Source organism: Brachyhypopomus gauderio, chromosome 9, assembly GCF_052324685.1.
Source record: "Brachyhypopomus gauderio isolate BG-103 chromosome 9, BGAUD_0.2, whole genome shotgun sequence".
Classification (NCBI taxonomy): Eukaryota; Metazoa; Chordata; class Actinopteri; order Gymnotiformes; family Hypopomidae; genus Brachyhypopomus; species Brachyhypopomus gauderio.
In genome coordinates this window covers 12473170-12491252 of record NC_135219.1, presented here as the reverse complement: position 1 = coordinate 12491252, position 18083 = coordinate 12473170, and the positions used below count along the sequence as shown (strand labels likewise).

Here is an 18083-nt window from a genome sequence, read left to right as displayed (position 1 = left end):
TTTATGTATAAAGTTTGCAAGTGGCTATTTTATCCACATAAGTGTATACAACTTATTTGTAGGGAATGGAGATTCCCAATATTGAGTGGGACAACACTGGACTTCCCATTGATGACCACTCAAATATCATTGTACCACACACAGAATGCCCACTGACAGATGAACAGATGACAGCTTTGAGAGATGCAGTTAACCCAGGAGCTGCATCCCAGTCCTCTGGCTGTGATCTTTACATTTCAGCTGTCCAGTTTTGTGAGAATTTCCTGTCTATTTGAAACAACTGGTCTGAGAATTGGAATAAAATAACATCTTTACAAAGTTAAGACCATATGAATGAAAAATTAATGGCAAATTTTGTCATCAGTTTTAGTTTGAGTAATAAAAAAAACAATAAAAAACTGAGATGCAGCTTCATTAATTTTTTTAATTATTTACAGAGTAGGAGACATTGCAGTAAATGGATACAATCAAAAGTTGTTTGATTGCCCAATTTTGTTATTCTGATGTTTGACATAAAGGTAAAAATTATACACCACAGAAAATAAAACTAATTAAAACTCATGCTTGACTCACTTTCATTTTATTAAGAGTTGAAGTTTTCAAAAATGAGTTAGTCAAATTCCCTTCTGCCTCTTTTGGAAAAAGCAAGGCCACTGTCAGGTCGTCGAGTGAGCACTGTCCACATTGGGGATTCTTTAATCCCTCGTCTAATGCCACACTACACGACTTTTCAGTCGCCAGGTTTTTGTGCCGTTCGCACTACACGACTGGTCGTGCTGTAATCGCGAGTCTGTCAGTTGTTGTGGCTTTCACACTACATAACTGATCGGCGACGCGGGCTCACGAATTACACGACTGGGGAATCGCCGACTCATCTGGCTGCCGTCCAAAAACACGAGAACACGAAAACGAAACTCTCGCGAGAACCAGCAACACCACATAGAAGAAAAAAACAATGTACATGTACTCCACATTTTCGTTATTATTTTTTTTTACCGTTTAAACACTCCATAGTCCCAAGTTGCCAGAATTATTTCATCTCTCCGTTGCAGTGAACATATATATAATCAATCGCACTATTTCTCCAGTGCTGTCACAATAACTTAAACACAGTGTTGTAGTAAAGTTGTAAGAAAGGTGAGGAGTTTGTGTGTTTGCTGGGTTACTGTTTTGAAAGCATTCTTGAAAGTTTTTTACATTCTTCAGAGATATCTTCAGCGGTGCCGCGGTTCTCTCTCCGCGTTCCCATTGGCTGTAGCTAGACGCTGCTGCCGACTCTCAGTCGCCGACTGCTAGATATTAAACATGCTAGATATCTGCCGGTCGTCTGCGACGAGTCGGCGACGGCTCGGCGAGCGTCTTTCAGCAGTTCACACGAGTGATCGCCGATTTGCCTCCGACCACAGTTTCTGTCGCCGATCAGTCGGCGACTGAAAAACCAGCCTAAAATCGTGTAGTGTGAACCGGGCATTAACTGCTTGATCTGTCTTGTGACACGTCCAACTACCTGTTTAGAGTAATAAACAGAAGAGAAAATGAAAAAATAAATTCCTTATCCAAAAGTAAACTCAGAGAGAAAGATTTTATACATATAATAATAATTTAAAAAAACAAATCGCTCGTCAGGCCCGTTTTGTCCGAAGCTCTCGTCACTAACCATTACCCCACGGAGACAGTTGAAAACAGCTGTAAACTACTCGACTGGTAAGGAAGTAATAAACGAATGTAATGATTTTATGATAAATATAATATCATAAAGCACAGTGTGGACTGACGGACACACACATACGCAGCTACGTTGACTACATAGCGAGTTCAGAGCGAGTTAAAAAAAGATCAGTCCAGCGCAAACCTCTGATGTGCAACACGTCGTTTACTGTATCTTACTGAATCTTAAAAACACCACAATAGACAAATAAAGGAGTAAATACACTCACCGAAGAGGAGCCGATCCCGTGCGCCGACATAACTCACTTTCTCTCTCCGCCTGTGGCTTCAAACAGCGCCGTGACCAGTGGAGCGTGATTGGTTGGATTTGGTTCGATTGGAGTCTTGAATCGATTGCTCATCCTTTGTGTCCCGGATGTTTACTCTGAATATCTTTGAACTCGTATTTTAGCACGCGAAATTTTGCACGCGTATTTTGTGAGCCAAATTTGACCAATCGAATTCGAGCAACTTGAAAAAAAATCTTTTGAATTTTTTAACGCTCGAATTTTTTTTCATTGTATTTTAATAAGCATTAAATTCAAAGGCAACAAAATTCAGATGCATAATTTCAGTGCAAAAAAAATTCAGAGCTTCAAATTCAAGGGCAAACAAATTCAGTGCTTCAAATACGAATTCAAAATCCGATGGAACTATTTTTCTTCCATACGTTATACATGGAGGCATAATCAGGTACTTAAATCACTGGCAGGTGCACTTGATAAGAAGCGTTTGGAAGTTAGTGGCATGCCAGTTGCTAGTTCCAATAGAGTAATTAGGTTTGTGTGTGAGGGGCAGCATAGCAAGGAGCCAGCACAGTTTTCAAAAGTTGGCGATAAGTGGGCTGATGCAAGAGATTGGAAACTGTTGGTTGATGTAGGCTGTAAATTGCAGGTTCCAGAGTGTATTGTTGTCACAAACTTGAGGCCAGATGTTGTGTTGTACTCTGAAAGTAAGCGAATAGTGTATTTCATAGAGCTAACTGTTCCGTTTGAGGACGAAGTTGATGCAGCATATGAAAGGAAAAGGTTGAAGTATGCAGATTTGGTGGCTGAGGTAAGAGAGCGGGGCTGGCAAGCATATATTAGACCTGTAGAGGTAGGGGCTAGGGGTTTCGTGGCGAAGTCTGCCACAAGACTACTGGCTGAGTTTGGATTTAGAGGCTGTGGCATGAGAGCAGTGGTAAAGGAGTTGTCAGAGGTAGCTGAGAGATCTAGTCAGTGGGTGTGGCTAAGAAGGGCTGAGGGTAGGTGGGGTAAGGATAGTACTTGAAGAGATAAATTGTTTGGTGGGTGTGATGTTGAGATATGGGTAGGATTGTCACTTGGCTTTTCCGATAGCCGTCGGGTAGCAGGGTTGTTGGTAATTTTGTGATGGGCTACATTGTGAGCTTGGAGGGGGGTGGGTCTGGGACGCCAGACTCCACTGATGAGCCTTCTGGAGGTGTTGGGGGCTCAATTCATCGAAACACCAACGAAGGGAGGTGCCTTCCTGATGACCCCAAGGAAAAGCTTGCAAGGTATTGTGTGTGTCCATGTCACTTTGTTTTGAAGGTCAGTCCAGGTTTGTTTGGTGGTCTGAGTACTTGGCAGTTGAGGCAATGGACCATGAACATAGTGCGCTGTGCTTCTGGATCCTTGTCGAGCCAGTATCAGATTGTAGCTGCTGCTGTGTTCTGTTCAAGCAACTAGTGTGTGCATAGGGTGTGTGAAATCTATCTTGTCTTCTTAGTAGTATTGTGTAAGTATTATTAGATCATGGTTGTTGGTTGGTTAATACATCCTAGCCAAGCCTGTTGCATGACTCTGAATGTTAGGTGCAGGATTTATCATCTTCCTGTTTTATGTTACTTGGTGTCTAGTTAAACTAGTGACTGCTGTGAAAAGGGCAGCTGACAACAGGGGAAAGACTCTGTGACAGCTTGGAAAGACAGCTGACAAGAGGGAACAGACCCTAACGGTGCTGCCATGGGCTAGCAACTCATGGCAGCAGCCACCATGGTACCCATGTGTGTGCAACCAAGTAAGCTACATTGAGGAATAAAAAGCAATACCCCAAGAGTCAGCGAGAGCAGGGGTGGAAGATGACTCACAGGTGGATAACACGGTTACGGACTCTGGAACGGACATGACTACGAGAAGTGGGTTGAGCATACAGGCAGGCAGGGTGGTAGGGGAAAAGGCGCTGCAGACTTGCGTGTGTGGGTGGCGCAAGGTCACGTCAGTGAGAGGGCTGAGGATTCACCAAGGGAAGATGAAATGTTTGAGTGAAGGAGTGCAGGGGCCCCGCATTGAACAATACCTTGCACAGAATTGTTCGAGTCAGTCGGCTGAAGTCCAGCGGCAGGTTAGTTACCACAGTCCGCAGGATATCAACACCCTTGTTACTATAGAGGCCAACTCAAGCACAGGAGGTGGAGAGGAGGATAGCGGTGATGGGCCAGGTGTTAGTGGAAAGCAAAAGGGAAGAGAGAAAGGGTTAGGGCACAGATCGAAGGTTAAATGGCCTGGGGCAGGTGATAAAATGTTGTGGAGGAGTGTTAATGAGGATTTGAAAGGGATGTTGGAAGGGTTGAAGGGAACAGCGGAAAGTAAGTTGAACAGGCTAGGTAAAGTTATCTATGATTATGGTGTTGCAAGATTTGGTGTTGTGCAGAAGAAAGGAATGAGTAAGGCGGTTTGTAAATCAAGGAGGCAGGTAGAAATAGGAAAACTTGTCAAAGAGTCAAGGTTATTGAGGAAGCAGTGGAAGCGGGGTGATGAGCAGGAAAGAGAGGGCATTGAGTTACTGCAAGACGAGTTGAAAAGTAAGTTAGGGAAATTGCGGAGAGCAGAAGCTATGAGGAAAAGAAGGAAGAAGAAAGAGCGCGCTAGAGAGGCATTCTTTAAGGATCCGTTTAGATTTGTTAAAACGTTGTTTAGTCAGGAGAAGTCAGGGAGCCTAAAGGTAGGAAAGAAGGAGCTTGAGGGGCATTTTCAGAAGGTGTACTCAAGGGAGGAAAGGACTAGTGAGTTGAAATTGCCAGCAGATATTCCGCCAGTAGGTGACCTACAGTGGAAGATGGATGTTAATCCCCTTAAGTGGAGTGAGGTACAGGATGTAGTGCGGTGTGCAAAAGCAGGTTCAGCACCAGGGCCTAATGGAGTTCCATATAGATTATATAAAAGTGCGCCAGATGTTTTAAAGTTGTTATGGAGGTTGATGATTATAGTGTGGAAGAAGGGGATTATCCCAAAGGATTGGCGAAGGGCAGGTGGTGTTCTTATTCCGAAAGAGAAGGATTCTGTAGCCATAGAGCAGTTTCGTCCCATAAGCTTGCTTAATGTGGAGGGTAAAATATTCTTTAGTGTAGTTGCACGTAGGTTGGCAGCGTTTCTGAAAAAGAATAAGTTAATTGATACATCGGTGCAAAAAGCAGGGATTACAGGTTTTTCAGGGTGTATAGAGCATAGTAGCATGATTTGGCACCAGATTCAAACAGCAAGAGCAGAGAGAAGAGACCTACATGTGGTATTCTTGGATCTGGCTAACGCTTTTGGTTCGGTACCACATGCTCTGTTGTGGAAAGCATTTGAATTTTTTCAGGTTCCTGATGAGATTACGAGGTTAGTTAAAGCCTATTTTGGAGACATTCAGTTTTGTTTCAGCACAGAGGAGTTTGTTACATCTTGGCAACGTCTGGAAGTAGGTATAATGGCAGGGTGCACAATCTCACCATTGGCATTTACAATGGCAATGGAGGTGATTATTAGGGCTTCTAAGTGGGTTGTAGGTGGGGAGAGGCTGCATGATGGCACCCGGCTCCCACCGATTAGGGCATACATGGATGACATGACTACATTGACGACAACTGTTCCATGTGCTCGGCGGCTGTTGGAGAAGCTAGGTGATAATCTTAGGCTGGCTAGGATGAAGGTTAAACCCAGTAAGTCTAGGAGTGTTTCAATTGTGAAAGGGAAGTTGACACAAGAAAAGTATGTGATGGAGGGAGAAGTTATACCATCTATTCTGGAGAAATCAGTTAAGAGTCTAGGTAGGTGGTACACCGCAGCACTGAACGACAAAGAGCAGGTTGTAGAGTTAAGGAAGGAATTGGGTGAGGCTATTAATAGTATCGATAAGTCCTTTTTGCCAGGTAAATTAAAGTTATGGTGTTTGCAGTTTGGATTGTTGCCTCGTCTAAGGTGGCCACTGACAGTGTATGATATTCCAATGACTGAAGTTGAGAGGCTAGAAAGAATTGTTAATAAGGCTGTAAGAAAATGGCTTGGGGTTCCACATTGTCTTAGTAGTGTGGCATGGTTCGGGAGAGGAGTACTAGAACTGCCACTAACAAGCTTAGTTGAGGAGTTTAAATGTGCCAAGGTAGGCAGAGAAATGTTGTTGATGGGGTCGAAAGATGCACTGATCAAAGCAGCGGCACCAGTGACACGTACAGGAAGAAAGTGGAATTCCCAAGAGGCAACTCAGGCAGCAAAGAGGGCATTGGAGCATAGAGATGTTGTAGGGCAGGTGCAAAATGGTAGGGCAGGACTAGGGTCAGGTGATACATGGAGGGCATTCAGCAAGGCCACATCTCCTGAGAGAAGACGAATGGTGACTGGTTTTATTCGAGAGCAGGAGGAGGAAGTAAGACGGGCAAAAGCTGCAGGACAGAGTAAGCAGGGTCAGTGGATGAAATGGGAAAGTGTAGAGAAGAGGAGAATCACTTGGCGAGAGTTGTGGGCATTGGATGCGAGTCGTATAAAGTTTCTGGTGGGAGCTACTTATGATATGTGCTTCCAACTCCACAAAACCTTGGGCAGTGGTTAGGTGAGGATCCAACTTGTAAGCTATGTGCAGGAAGTGGTACATTGAAGCACATCCTGTCGGCATGCAAGGTGAGTTTGTCACAGGGACGTTATACATGGAGGCATAATCAGGTACTTAAATCACTGGCAGGTGCACTTGATAAGAAGCGTTTGGAAGTTAGTGGCATGCCAGTTGCTAGTTCCAATAGAGTAATTAGGTTTGTGTGTGAGGGGCAGCATAGCAAGGAGCCAGCACAGTTTTCAAAAGTTGGCGATAAGTGGGCTGATGCAAGAGATTGGAAACTGTTGGTTGATGTAGGCTGTAAATTGCAGGTTCCAGAGTGTATTGTTGTCACAAACTTGAGGCCAGATGTTGTGTTGTACTCTGAAAGTAAGCGAATAGTGTATTTCATAGAGCTAACTGTTCCGTTTGAGGACGAAGTTGATGCAGCATATGAAAGGAAAAGGTTGAAGTATGCAGATTTGGTGGCTGAGGTAAGAGAGCGGGGCTGGCAAGCATATATTAGACCTGTAGAGGTAGGGGCTAGGGGTTTCGTGGCGAAGTCTGCCACAAGACTACTGGCTGAGTTTGGATTTAGAGGCTGTGGCATGAGAGCAGTGGTAAAGGAGTTGTCAGAGGTAGCTGAGAGATCTAGTCAGTGGGTGTGGCTAAGAAGGGCTGAGGGTAGGTGGGGTAAGGATAGTACTTGAAGAGATAAATTGTTTGGTGGGTGTGATGTTGAGATATGGGTAGGATTGTCACTTGGCTTTTCCGATAGCCGTCGGGTAGCAGGGTTGTTGGTAATTTTGTGATGGGCTACATTGTGAGCTTGGAGGGGGGTGGGTCTGGGACGCCAGACTCCACTGATGAGCCTTCTGGAGGTGTTGGGGGCTCAATTCATCGAAACACCAACGAAGGGAGGTGCCTTCCTGATGACCCCAAGGAAAAGCTTGCAAGGTATTGTGTGTGTCCATGTCACTTTGTTTTGAAGGTCAGTCCAGGTTTGTTTGGTGGTCTGAGTACTTGGCAGTTGAGGCAATGGACCATGAACATAGTGCGCTGTGCTTCTGGATCCTTGTCGAGCCAGTATCAGATTGTAGCTGCTGCTGTGTTCTGTTCAAGCAACTAGTGTGTGCATAGGGTGTGTGAAATCTATCTTGTCTTCTTAGTAGTATTGTGTAAGTATTATTAGATCATGGTTGTTGGTTGGTTAATACATCCTAGCCAAGCCTGTTGCATGACTCTGAATGTTAGGTGCAGGATTTATCATCTTCCTGTTTTATGTTACTTGATACAACCATTGCATGTTCACATGAAGCTTAGTTCAGATCAGGAAATACATTTTCATTGAAATAAAAGCACAAACAAAGCATCAAAACGTATGTGTAAATGAAATATGAATAGACGTCTACCAAATTGCAAACGTAAATGAAATTATTGCATTTGAATTTTGAGCTCAAAGTTGCTTGTATGAGTGGAACATGTAAATGCCAATTTTAGATTACATAGCCATTTTGCGCGTTACATTTTAATTTTAATTTTGAGACCAATTTGCTATCATACACTAGAACGGTAAACTCACCCATACACATGACAAACGCTCAAGCAAAACACATGTCTCACAAACACCAAAACACAGGCTTATCAATAACCCTGGATTCTTAAACAATGATACTATAACGAGTTTCTTAACCCAGAGGTATTAACCAATAAACATTAAATACATCGCTTAACACTTGACGGAAGACATTACTTTCAACAATGAACCCCGAGGGTTAACTACATCCTCATGCTACTTATAATTCCATTGCCTAAGCTAACTCGTATCAGCAGGGGGAGACCACGCCTACGGGGGTGGCCAAGCCAAACTGGGATGTAGATATGACGAACCAATGGGGGCGGGGCCAAGCGAGACAGCACTTTGGCTATATACTATAAAATATAATGCACATTTGGAAAGAGTCTGTTCAAAAGCTTCCACAATTTTATGGTAAGTACACCATGGCCAACTTTGTTATGCTAACTAAACCCAGTACTGAGCACTTTCTCCACCATCTACCATGATACCAGGTTTTAGGACTGACTGTACCATCTGCTCATGCCAACAGAGGCCAACCATGCAATCTGACTTTGAAGAAAGGTTGGATTTCTTTTTTGGAACACAATGGCACCAAAAATCAACAAAGCTCCACCTGCCAGACTCCAACTGGAAAAGCCAGAGGATTTGAGCTCCGGAACGGGCCGCATTTGTAGGGGTGTGGCCAAGCGCTCCCATTGGGTGAGGATGGCCTGGCGAGCTCCCTCCCACCTACCCGGCCCGCTCAACCGAAACTGGTAGGGGGTGAAGGGACCAAACAGGACCCTCAACCCTATAGCAGGGACCGTCAGGAGCAGCCGCAGGATGTTGGGGCAAACACCCACTTCCTTTGCAAGTGAATCAAAGTAAGGTATGTAGTCTGTCACAAGTGCAGCCTTCTTTGGACAATAGTACCTGTACACAACGAAGAGAGATGAACAGTCAAAAGAGAATACAAAAGCGTTACATGGTATCTTGAGCCAACTCGTCTACAGACAAAAATATTGATCCTGAAAATTGTAAGAGAACCTTACTTCATATTTGCCTTCTTCTCTTTCTCTGTTATCTTATGCATTATTGCCAAAGGAGGAAGATGGTTCAGTCCTAAAATAAGTGTGTTAGAACATGAGGTTGAGAGATCTTTGACTTTGTTTCAAGTTTTGGGGTGACCATTGGGCAAACATCTCTACTATACTGCATTCAGAAATATTGGTCCATGCATTATCTATTTCTAATTATAACCCATAATGACATGATCATGTCTTACGTCTCTGAATCTCTAAACCATGCACAAGACTAAATGCTGAAATCCAATTTCCAGTCCTAGGTTTAAAAAATAATTGCCAAGTAATGAAACTAATATTAAATTAATATAACTGAAATGACTCGGAGGTGAAAGGAAGGTAGCAAATCAGTAGACTGAAGAACTTGATGGCTTTGTTTTGAAAATCTCTGTTCTAAAGAATTACTAGTTATGATAAATACCAGGGAAGAGTCAGATTTTAGGCTCTGAAATTACACTTATGAGTTGGACAAAGTCTGTAATGGCAGGAGTTTTCCTGGACTGAGTGGAAAACACTATACTACGTGTTTAGAAAAGCCCTAACATGATCTGGTTTGTGAACTACCTGCAAACACTCTAGTGGCCCATCGTGCCTGCATCTCCATCACAGGCATTAGGGATCCTGTGACGTTGACCAGCCCCAGGATGGCCAGCGTGAGGCGCTCAAGGGACAGAGGGAATACTCTTCTGTAGAGGAGTATCTCCCCCTCAGGACCACTGGCCAACGATGGTGGCAGGAACGGGAAGGTGGCCCTGTATCCTGTGCAAAATACCACTGCATCGATCCCTTCTTCCATCACCCCATTATCAAACACGACGGCTGAGCCTCGAAACTCGCGTATGTTGGGCTTCATCTGCAGCGCCCCCTGGAGGATGCGCAATGGCAGGTCATCGTTAATCACAGGTTGTTGGTCGAGTATCCTGCAATGAAGAAATCTGGCTAATGAAGCTGTAGCTTCAGATGTTTTTATTTTGGTGAAGATGTTAGGGCTTGATGTTCTAGAATGTACTGTAGAGCTAGAACATATAGCTACTGTGTTTGATCTGGTATAATTTCATCACAATTGCACTAGAGGGCTTCAGGAAAGCAGTTTCTCCATTTGTGGTGGTATTTATTCAGTCCTGAATGGCACCTGTGGCTGGGCTGTAGTCCATACAGCCTGTGGTCATATTTCAGGTTGTAGGCACTCTCCACCATCCAGTTGAGCAGGGATCGGGGGAGCAGGTAGAGAAGCAGGTTATTCAAACGTCTAACCATCATTATGTCCAGGGGCAGGCCACTGCCAGCCATGCGGCCCACTACCCAGGCTCCTTCACGCGTGCTCAGGAAGGTCTAAGAGGTAAAGGCAAGCAGGAAAGAGGTTATTGTACAATTAGACTAACTTTAATGCACGAGTATCACTGCATCTGTAGGTATAAAACAGAACAATACATGCACACTTCTGAAAAGAGGGTAACAGGTTAAGTAAAAGTTAGCACACTGATGTCCGGTGGTAGATGCAACCAGTAGATGTGGTTAGCTGTGAAGAAGCTAAACTGAAAACTAGTTGACTGGAATTCTTGACTAGCTGTGGACTAACTTAATTTAGATAAGATCTTAACCAAACCCATTAGGTTTTCATTATGTCTAGGGAGATTGTGTTTATGGATCGTACCCTCTGTGCCACTCTACTGATCTCCACAGCAATGTCTCCTCCAGAGTTTCCCATTCCAACAACCACCACACTTTTCCCATGGAACGCCTCTGCGTCCTTATATTCCCAACTGTGGGAGCATTCTCCTGAGAATGTGTCTATGCCTAGAGCAGCAAAAGAGGAATTATATCAAATTACATTGGCTGGGCAACACAGTGGCTTGGTGGTTAGCATGTTAGCACTCTCCCTATCTGAGTGAAGTTTCCATGTCGTCTAGGTGGGTTTCCTTCCACACTCCAAAAACATGGAGGAGTGTGTGACCGTGCATCTCCCCTTTTCCAATAAAAAGTGTCTGTGTATGACTGTCTGCATGCCCAGTGGTGGTTGGTGCTCTGTCGTGGGTGTTCTCCTCTCCCCTTCTTGCACCCAGTTCAGTCCCCCAGGGGTCTGAGGTTTCCGGTAGAGAGTACGCTGTGTGCAATTGGTTTCTCGCCAGTGTGTGAATGGGTGTGAAAACCTTGTACTCATGCTCCTGGGTAAATATGTAAAGCGACCTTAGGTTTGTGAAAGGCGCTATATAAGTTCAATATAATATAATAAGAGGGCATGGTCTATGCTTAAAAATGGGGGGGGGGGGGGGGTGCTGTGATTGTACCTGGATATGATGAGAGAGGTATGACAGGGTGTGTGAAGCGTCCAGAACATACAAGTATCCCGTCGAACACATGTTTTTCTCTGCATCCATCTCTGCTCTTAGTTACCACCTCCCACTGACCAGAGAGAGAGAAGTCAGGTCTGGGTCTCACACTGTGCACTGTAGTCTAAAACACACAACAGACACACACAGTCATATGTCTATAGACACTGGTACATATTAGGTCTTAATGTGTCAAGATCTGAATGCTACAGATACATAAACCAAACAAAGCAACACCAAACCCTGTAAGCAATACATTGCTGCTGCACACACACATGGCCGTTTTGAGAAAAGAAAGGCGAGAACCTGGAAGCGAATGTGTTTAAGCAGCTCAAAGTGCTCCACGTACAGCCTCAAGTACTGCAGCATCTGGGAGTGGTGCATGAAGTTGGGGTAGTGCGCTGGCATGGGGAAGTCACTGTAGCACATCATCTCTTTTGAGGTGTTCAGGTAGAGGGAGCGGTACATACTGGCACACCCAGACTCTGGTGTTTCCTGACCACACGGAAACACAAGTACATAGTCAAGGACAAACAGCCAGGACTAACAGGTAAAGATGCTTCAGAGAGGGTGTGCATTTATTCTGCAACTAAAAGTACCCTCTGCAGTCTACAAACTAGAGCAGACCTGCAACTTGATGCTCTGTACAATGTACCTACAATATACCTTCTTATTTGCTGTTATCTTGTGAATTCAACACTTAACAATAAACATACCATAAACCAAGGTTGATGCCAACAAAAGTGCTGTGAATTCTACATTTTGCCCCAATATGCCAAAACACCACATATTTAAAAAATGTACCTAGGTCATAAAATACTAATACACCAATTGGCATATTTGCGTGTGTGTGTGTTTGTGTGATATTGTCTCAACGTCTGCTCTGAACTCTTATTGTAAATTTGCCAGATTTTTCTTGGAATTCAGGTGTTGCATATATGAAGATGAAGGGTTGTGGTTTACATAATGCCCACAGGGTTTCTTCCTGGAAGAAACCACTCCCTTTAAGATAGAAAAGTATGATTGTATACATGAGATTATGCAGAATGGTATTGTATTGTTATTGCTTTGGTACATCAACCTGCAAAGTAAGGGAAGCACCTCATGTCATTTAAATCAACAGGTGAACCTGGCTGCTCAAGTTTAGTTGGGCATCATTGTGACCATCTGTAGAAGTCTATCACAGCTGTATTGCTCGTGAGACGTATCCCACCTTAAACCTCCAGAGTCCGCCGATGTCATCAGTGCTCTCAAAACACACTGGCTCCAGACCCTCGTCCAAGCAGCACTTAATGCTGGTGAGTCCAGAGCTTCCTGCTCCAATCACGGCCATGCGGCGAGCCATCCTGGACGTCTGAGAACCAGAGACGCCGGTTACAGACAACCAACAGCACTACACATTGTAAGAAATAACTGTATACAAAGAAAGATCCATTCACCGGCATCAGATTTACCTGGGCAGTAAATCTAGAAGCCATAATGCATTAGGATTCTACCTACAACCTAATTTTCAGGTATCTTCAGATATCGAAGCCACCAAGTCGCTCATTTGAAATAGCTGACTGTTGTAGGCCATTGTATATGGATTGTTACATATCACCTAAATTTTCTCAAGTGGTACATTCAACGAAATCAAGAATGCAGTTGTCAAGAATTTCAGGAAGATAAGGCAGGATTTCCATGGGGTAGAGCCCAGTGCATGGGCTGCATTCTGACGCTGTTCCAAGATGCCTTAAAACGAGCCAACACTGGCTAACAGTACACCACAGCAGAGTGAGATTTATTAGGGGTGAATCCATTTAAACAGTCCAGGTTCATAACAGGCAGGTTGTCCAAAACAGACACAAAACCAACATGGAGTGATATGACTTTATATGACTTAAACAAAACCAAAAACGAGATACAAGACAAAACTAGGACTAAACCAAAGATAAATTACACAGATACAAACAAAACAACGGAAGATAAAGATACAAAACATGACCGTAGAAGTATTTGAAGACACATACAAAGACTAGGAACAAAGAAGACAAAACACAAGGTGTAATTACTTAACAAGGAACTAGAACCAGGTGAATACAATGACAAAGTGGAGGAGTTACAAAGGTCAAGGCATGAACAACAGAAAGCACATGGGATGTGTTCGAAATAGCCTACCACATACTCCTGGCATACTGCTTGGGCCCCAAATCAGTATGCAGTATGCGAATAAAAAGAATTTACCCAGTACGCGAAACATCCCCGGATGACATACTTCCGCAAAATATTCCAGTACGCGAACAGAGCTATCTTCATGGTGTACTGCATCCCATCATGCAATGCTATGTTCACGTGACCCCATAGTATGCTTTGCTTTTGTCGCATACTGGAAACTATTGCATACTACTAGGAGGACCAGTATGCAGTATGTAGTAGGCTATTTCAAACACAACCATGGAATACTAAGACAGACAGGAGGGGTTAAACAGAACATGACAACAAGACTGACAGGTGGGGGTGGAGTTTAGCTCCTGAAAAGAGCGTGACTGTAGATCAGTCAGAAGGAGCTGCTGGACTGGACTCCTTGTTTGATGCAGCCACACACAGCAAACATGCATAAATATAGAAATGTTCAAGGTCCAGCTGTTTTGCCTCGAAATACAAGGCAATTCCTAGGAGCATCAAAGCAGCAATCCTGCAGACATTATGTGATACCACCACAGGTTGTTAGTTCCAACAGGAACTGTGCTGATTTTGGACCAGAACTAGTTTTTGCCATAGCTTTAAAAAGCTGTAAACAGCAGAGTTGTTTAAACAAAACAACAGTGAGGATACCAAATCAGGAGCTATATAAATACAGTTTCAGCTCCCTGGCAGTAACCCCCATTGGTCATGAAGAGGTTACAAATTCCAAAATTAGTACTCTGAAGCTTACATTCTATGTAGTATTGTTACTTATAAATCAAATGAATACACCAACAAAGAGTAATGTTACAAAATGTTGTCTGAATTGATTAATCCTCTTTTACAATCAATGCAGTGTACCACAACTTATTAAGTCATCTTATATGAGCAGCAAGGTTATGAAAGAATTCAATTAGGAAGGAAATTAGATGATGGTCCTTACCTTTTAATTGACAGTCAAGGTTTGACAGTCTGTAGCACAATCAAAGCAATGTGTGAAATTTGCCCTCGTTACCGTGGGGAAATCTGGGTTTATTAAAGATTAGGGAATAAGTAGGTGTCACGGCGAGCTGGTCCCTCTGCTCAGGGGAGAAGCCCACATACACACAACAATGCCCTAACACACCTTCCTTGATCCCAGTCACCCACCTTCTGATACACCCTTTTCATCACATGTACCCATCACTTGTTCCCTCTGCTCTATTTATGCCCGCAGGTCCCAACCACCAGTGCGAGAGACACGCTCCTTTTCTCAAGTCCTACCCAGAGCATTCCACTTATTGCTTCGTTTAAACGCTGTTGCACAATCCGAGTTGTTATTGTGCGACTACGATGCTTCGAGTGTGATACATGCCCTGAAGTATCATTAGGGAAGGGCTGCAGGAGACTGACCTGTGTAGTTAGACTGGCTGACTACAAAGGAGTGATCTACATGGCTGTCTAAATTGTATTTGTATAGCACTTTTCAGACATGTATAATTAGTATATAAAATACATTATTGGATATACAATGCAGAACACACACAGAATACAGAATATATAGCACACAGCATGGCCAAGACATGAACAGATGAAAGAGGTGATTATGTTTGAGGTTTATTATATGAAAGTCAAAAAATGTTTTTAAGGTTAGTTTTAAAAATGGAGAGTTGCAGACTGTTGGACCAGAGAGTGAAGAGAGTTTCAGAGTCGAGGAGCACATCTGGAAAACACATGATCTCCACAGCTGTGAACACTGGTGGGGAGAATAGTGAACAGCCCGGCTGAGGAAGACCTGAGCGCAGGTGAGGTTGTAAGGACGGAGATCGGATAGGTGTGAAAATGTTAGACTAGTATTCCTTTTCTATTTTAAACAAATCTAACCGATGATTCTCCATGTGTGCTTATAAATATTGACAATCTGAAGACAGCATCCTGACTAATATTTGCCAAATGTCTGATAACATTGTCATAATATTGATATTTCTCACTTTACTACATTTAACCATATAAAGATTTTTAGGTGGGTTCGTTTTACGTCCTCTGTTTATGTGCATGGAGTTCTGTTCATGCATTCATGAAGACATTGGTTTTTTATTTTGGAATTATTATACACAGTGTTTACTCAGTGTTAGAAACTATAATTTATCAGCTGTAGGTAACAAAGCCAGAGCTAAATGAATTACGTTGTTTGTGTTGAACACTGAGAAGGTGAAACACTGCTGTTTAATTTGCCTCAATTTTAGTTTATCGTTGTGTACATTCAACCAAATAAACAACTCATTTATGAGTAGAGCTCTTTGGTCTTGGTCTGCTCTGTTGATAATTTCAGAAAACCATTGTCCTGCCACTGAGTGTAAAATGACATCTCAGAATTCCAGAGGAATTCCACAGCAGGCCACACCCATTTCACTACCCAATAACAGTATTTGATTGCATTTTGTGCAACTGACAAAAAAAATTGTAGAAAATGTTGTCATGACCAAGTAGCCTATTAAAAGTGATCCACCACCATGACAGAAAAAGACAATAGATTACACATTTGTGTCTGCAAAAAGTTCTACAACAGTTTCATGAAACAGACGAATCGAAGATGTGATACTTTATTCATTATGATTTATATGAGAATGAGATCACTTTAGGACACGTGTATGGAGACATCCAGATCTTTCAAAAGGACTAACCTTTTCCCCCCAGCTGTATCAGACCAACTCTATGATGTTAATCAATCCCTTGTCTATTTCAACAACACTGGCTATAGCTCAGACTGCTTCCTTCAGTAGTAACTAAAGAGGCCAGAGTCAGCCATTTTCTAGAAAAATTTCAAATAACTTGTGCACTGCAACTTTTCATCCATGGCATTATTCCTCAAAGTATTTAAAACCATATTGCATGTCCAGCTTGTTTTCAAACACATTTTGACATTTGTTTAACTGCAGGCCTTATTCTAAATGCTTTTGACATTACATCAGCATACCTATCTAGAATTTTTTTTAATGCTAGTGTTGCAAAATGCCTCAATGAGCCAAAAATATAATTTAAAAACAAACTTGTGTTGTATCAGGCTCATAATTGCCCTCTGTCGCAATGTCCCTGGCATCAGGTGACTATCCAGTGTGTGAAACCCTGTGAAGATGACTGAGCCACATTCATTATATGTGGAACTGGTGAACAGACGAAAACAGGGCCACTGATGTGCTGTTCTTAGCAGTCCCAGTGTGGCTTACTCCTGCAGCGTTAAACCTGCAGGCTGCAATCCTGACATTCTGACTGGCATGAGCTCTGGATTGCAACCGGTAGCATTGAGTTCATAATCTGTAATCTACCATTTCCCCATTGGTTATATTTTTGAGGATTAAAAAAATGTAATTAAAAAATTTGGCATGACCTCCTGCAGGCAAATATTGTTTGAAAGACCTTTATGTTAACCATTTGTGAAGGAATATATCTTTGCATGCCTTCTTACCAGAGGTGGGGACTCGAGTCACATGACTTGGACTCGAGTCAGACTCGAGTCATTAATATTAAGACTTTTGACTTGACTTGAAAAAATATTCAGAGACTTAGACTTGACTTGGACTTTTACACCAATAACTTGGGACTTGAATTGGACTTGAACCTTTACTTGCAAAGACTTGATTTTTTTTTACCCCAAATCTAAATTTTAAAACGCATATTAATATTTATAAAGTGCGCCCCATTAATTTCATTTCCGTCCTTCTGACGCAGACCAGTCCTCTGCTTTTCCACACTCTGTACGTGTGTGTGTGCATGAGCTGCAGCACAACCAATCAAAAGGGGGGTTGGCGAACGTAAATTTTTACCGGGCGGGGTGTAAAATGGACACAAATTAAGTATTATATCGCGATCGATCGATCGCCAGTGGTTGGTGCCAGAGCGACCTAGTAACTCATTGAATCATAGATGTGGATCAGAGGTAAATAAACTAGATTTTTTTCCGGCGTGAGAAATCGGATGTGTGGCGTGAGAGCGTGTGAAGACGGTCAAATGCGTGTGTCTCACGCTCAATGCGTGAGAGTTGGCAACCCTGGGTTCTGTATCTGAACACGGGGAAGAGAGCCTCTCTCTGTCACCATCATAATATCCAGTTCTATCTCAGCATGGATTGTGTATTTGAACATCTACGTCGAGAAAAAAATATATTGACAAAAGTGGAGCGAGTTTTCAGCTATGGGGACATCATTCATCGTGCACAAATGACATACAGACTTTTGGCCAGCAAATGCAATGCAGAATAGTTTACTGAAATGTCTAAAGTTGCAGATTCCTGTTAATTGTTCAGTTCTTATATTTGTTTGTCTTGTGTCACTCACACATGTTCTCCAAGAAACCAGATAAGAGAAGAGAGGGAAAATGCTGTTATGGTTCTTTGTATTGTACTGTGAAAATATCAGCACTTTTTATTTGAACATGGAGTTCTACTTATGACTTTTTCACAGAATATTTATTTCT

General features: G+C 42.8%; 1 protein-coding gene and 1 long non-coding RNA gene across 3 annotated transcripts; both read right to left on the bottom strand.

Moving 5' to 3' along the window:
• Positions 1 to 404: 404 nt before the first annotated feature.
• On the bottom strand, positions 405 to 2373 carry LOC143523078 (uncharacterized). The gene is made up of 2 exons (XR_013133210.1): positions 1938 to 2373; positions 405 to 1507 (listed from the first exon to the last, which is right to left on the bottom strand). It is a non-coding gene; the product is annotated as an uncharacterized LOC143523078 (long non-coding RNA).
• A 5419-nt stretch (positions 2374 to 7792) lies between these two features.
• LOC143523077 (flavin-containing monooxygenase 5-like) lies at positions 7793 to 14872 on the bottom strand. 2 transcript variants are annotated; one of them, XM_077017230.1, is made up of 9 exons: positions 14575 to 14872; positions 12682 to 12822; positions 11775 to 11963; positions 11427 to 11592; positions 10793 to 10935; positions 10271 to 10470; positions 9703 to 10058; positions 9109 to 9178; positions 7793 to 8989 (listed from the first exon to the last, which is right to left on the bottom strand). In XM_077017230.1, the coding sequence occupies exons 2-9, from the start codon at positions 12811 to 12813 to the stop codon at positions 8572 to 8574; spliced, it is 1674 nt and encodes a 557-aa protein (XP_076873345.1). In that variant the 5' UTR covers positions 12814 to 12822; positions 14575 to 14872; the 3' UTR covers positions 7793 to 8571. The 2 variants fall into 2 exon arrangements, with proteins under 2 accessions (XP_076873345.1, XP_076873344.1); XM_077017229.1 differs by lacking the exon at positions 11775 to 11963 and having other exon boundaries at positions 14575 to 14871.
• Between the last annotated feature and the right edge of the window lie 3211 nt (positions 14873 to 18083).

Excerpts from the sequence above, each read along its gene's own strand:
- LOC143523077 (XM_077017230.1), bottom strand. The coding sequence starts at position 12,813 with ATGGCTCGCCGCATGGCCGTGATTGGAGCAGGAAGCTCTGGACTCACC. Across the intron at positions 10,471-10,792 it reads TCAGTAGAGTGGCACAGAGG|ACCTTCCTGAGCACGCGTGA; the intron begins GTACGATCCATA and ends TTTACCTCTTAG. Across the intron at positions 9,179-9,702 it reads GGCCACTAGAGTGTTTGCAG|GACTGAACCATCTTCCTCCT; the intron begins GTAGTTCACAAA and ends CACTTATTTTAG.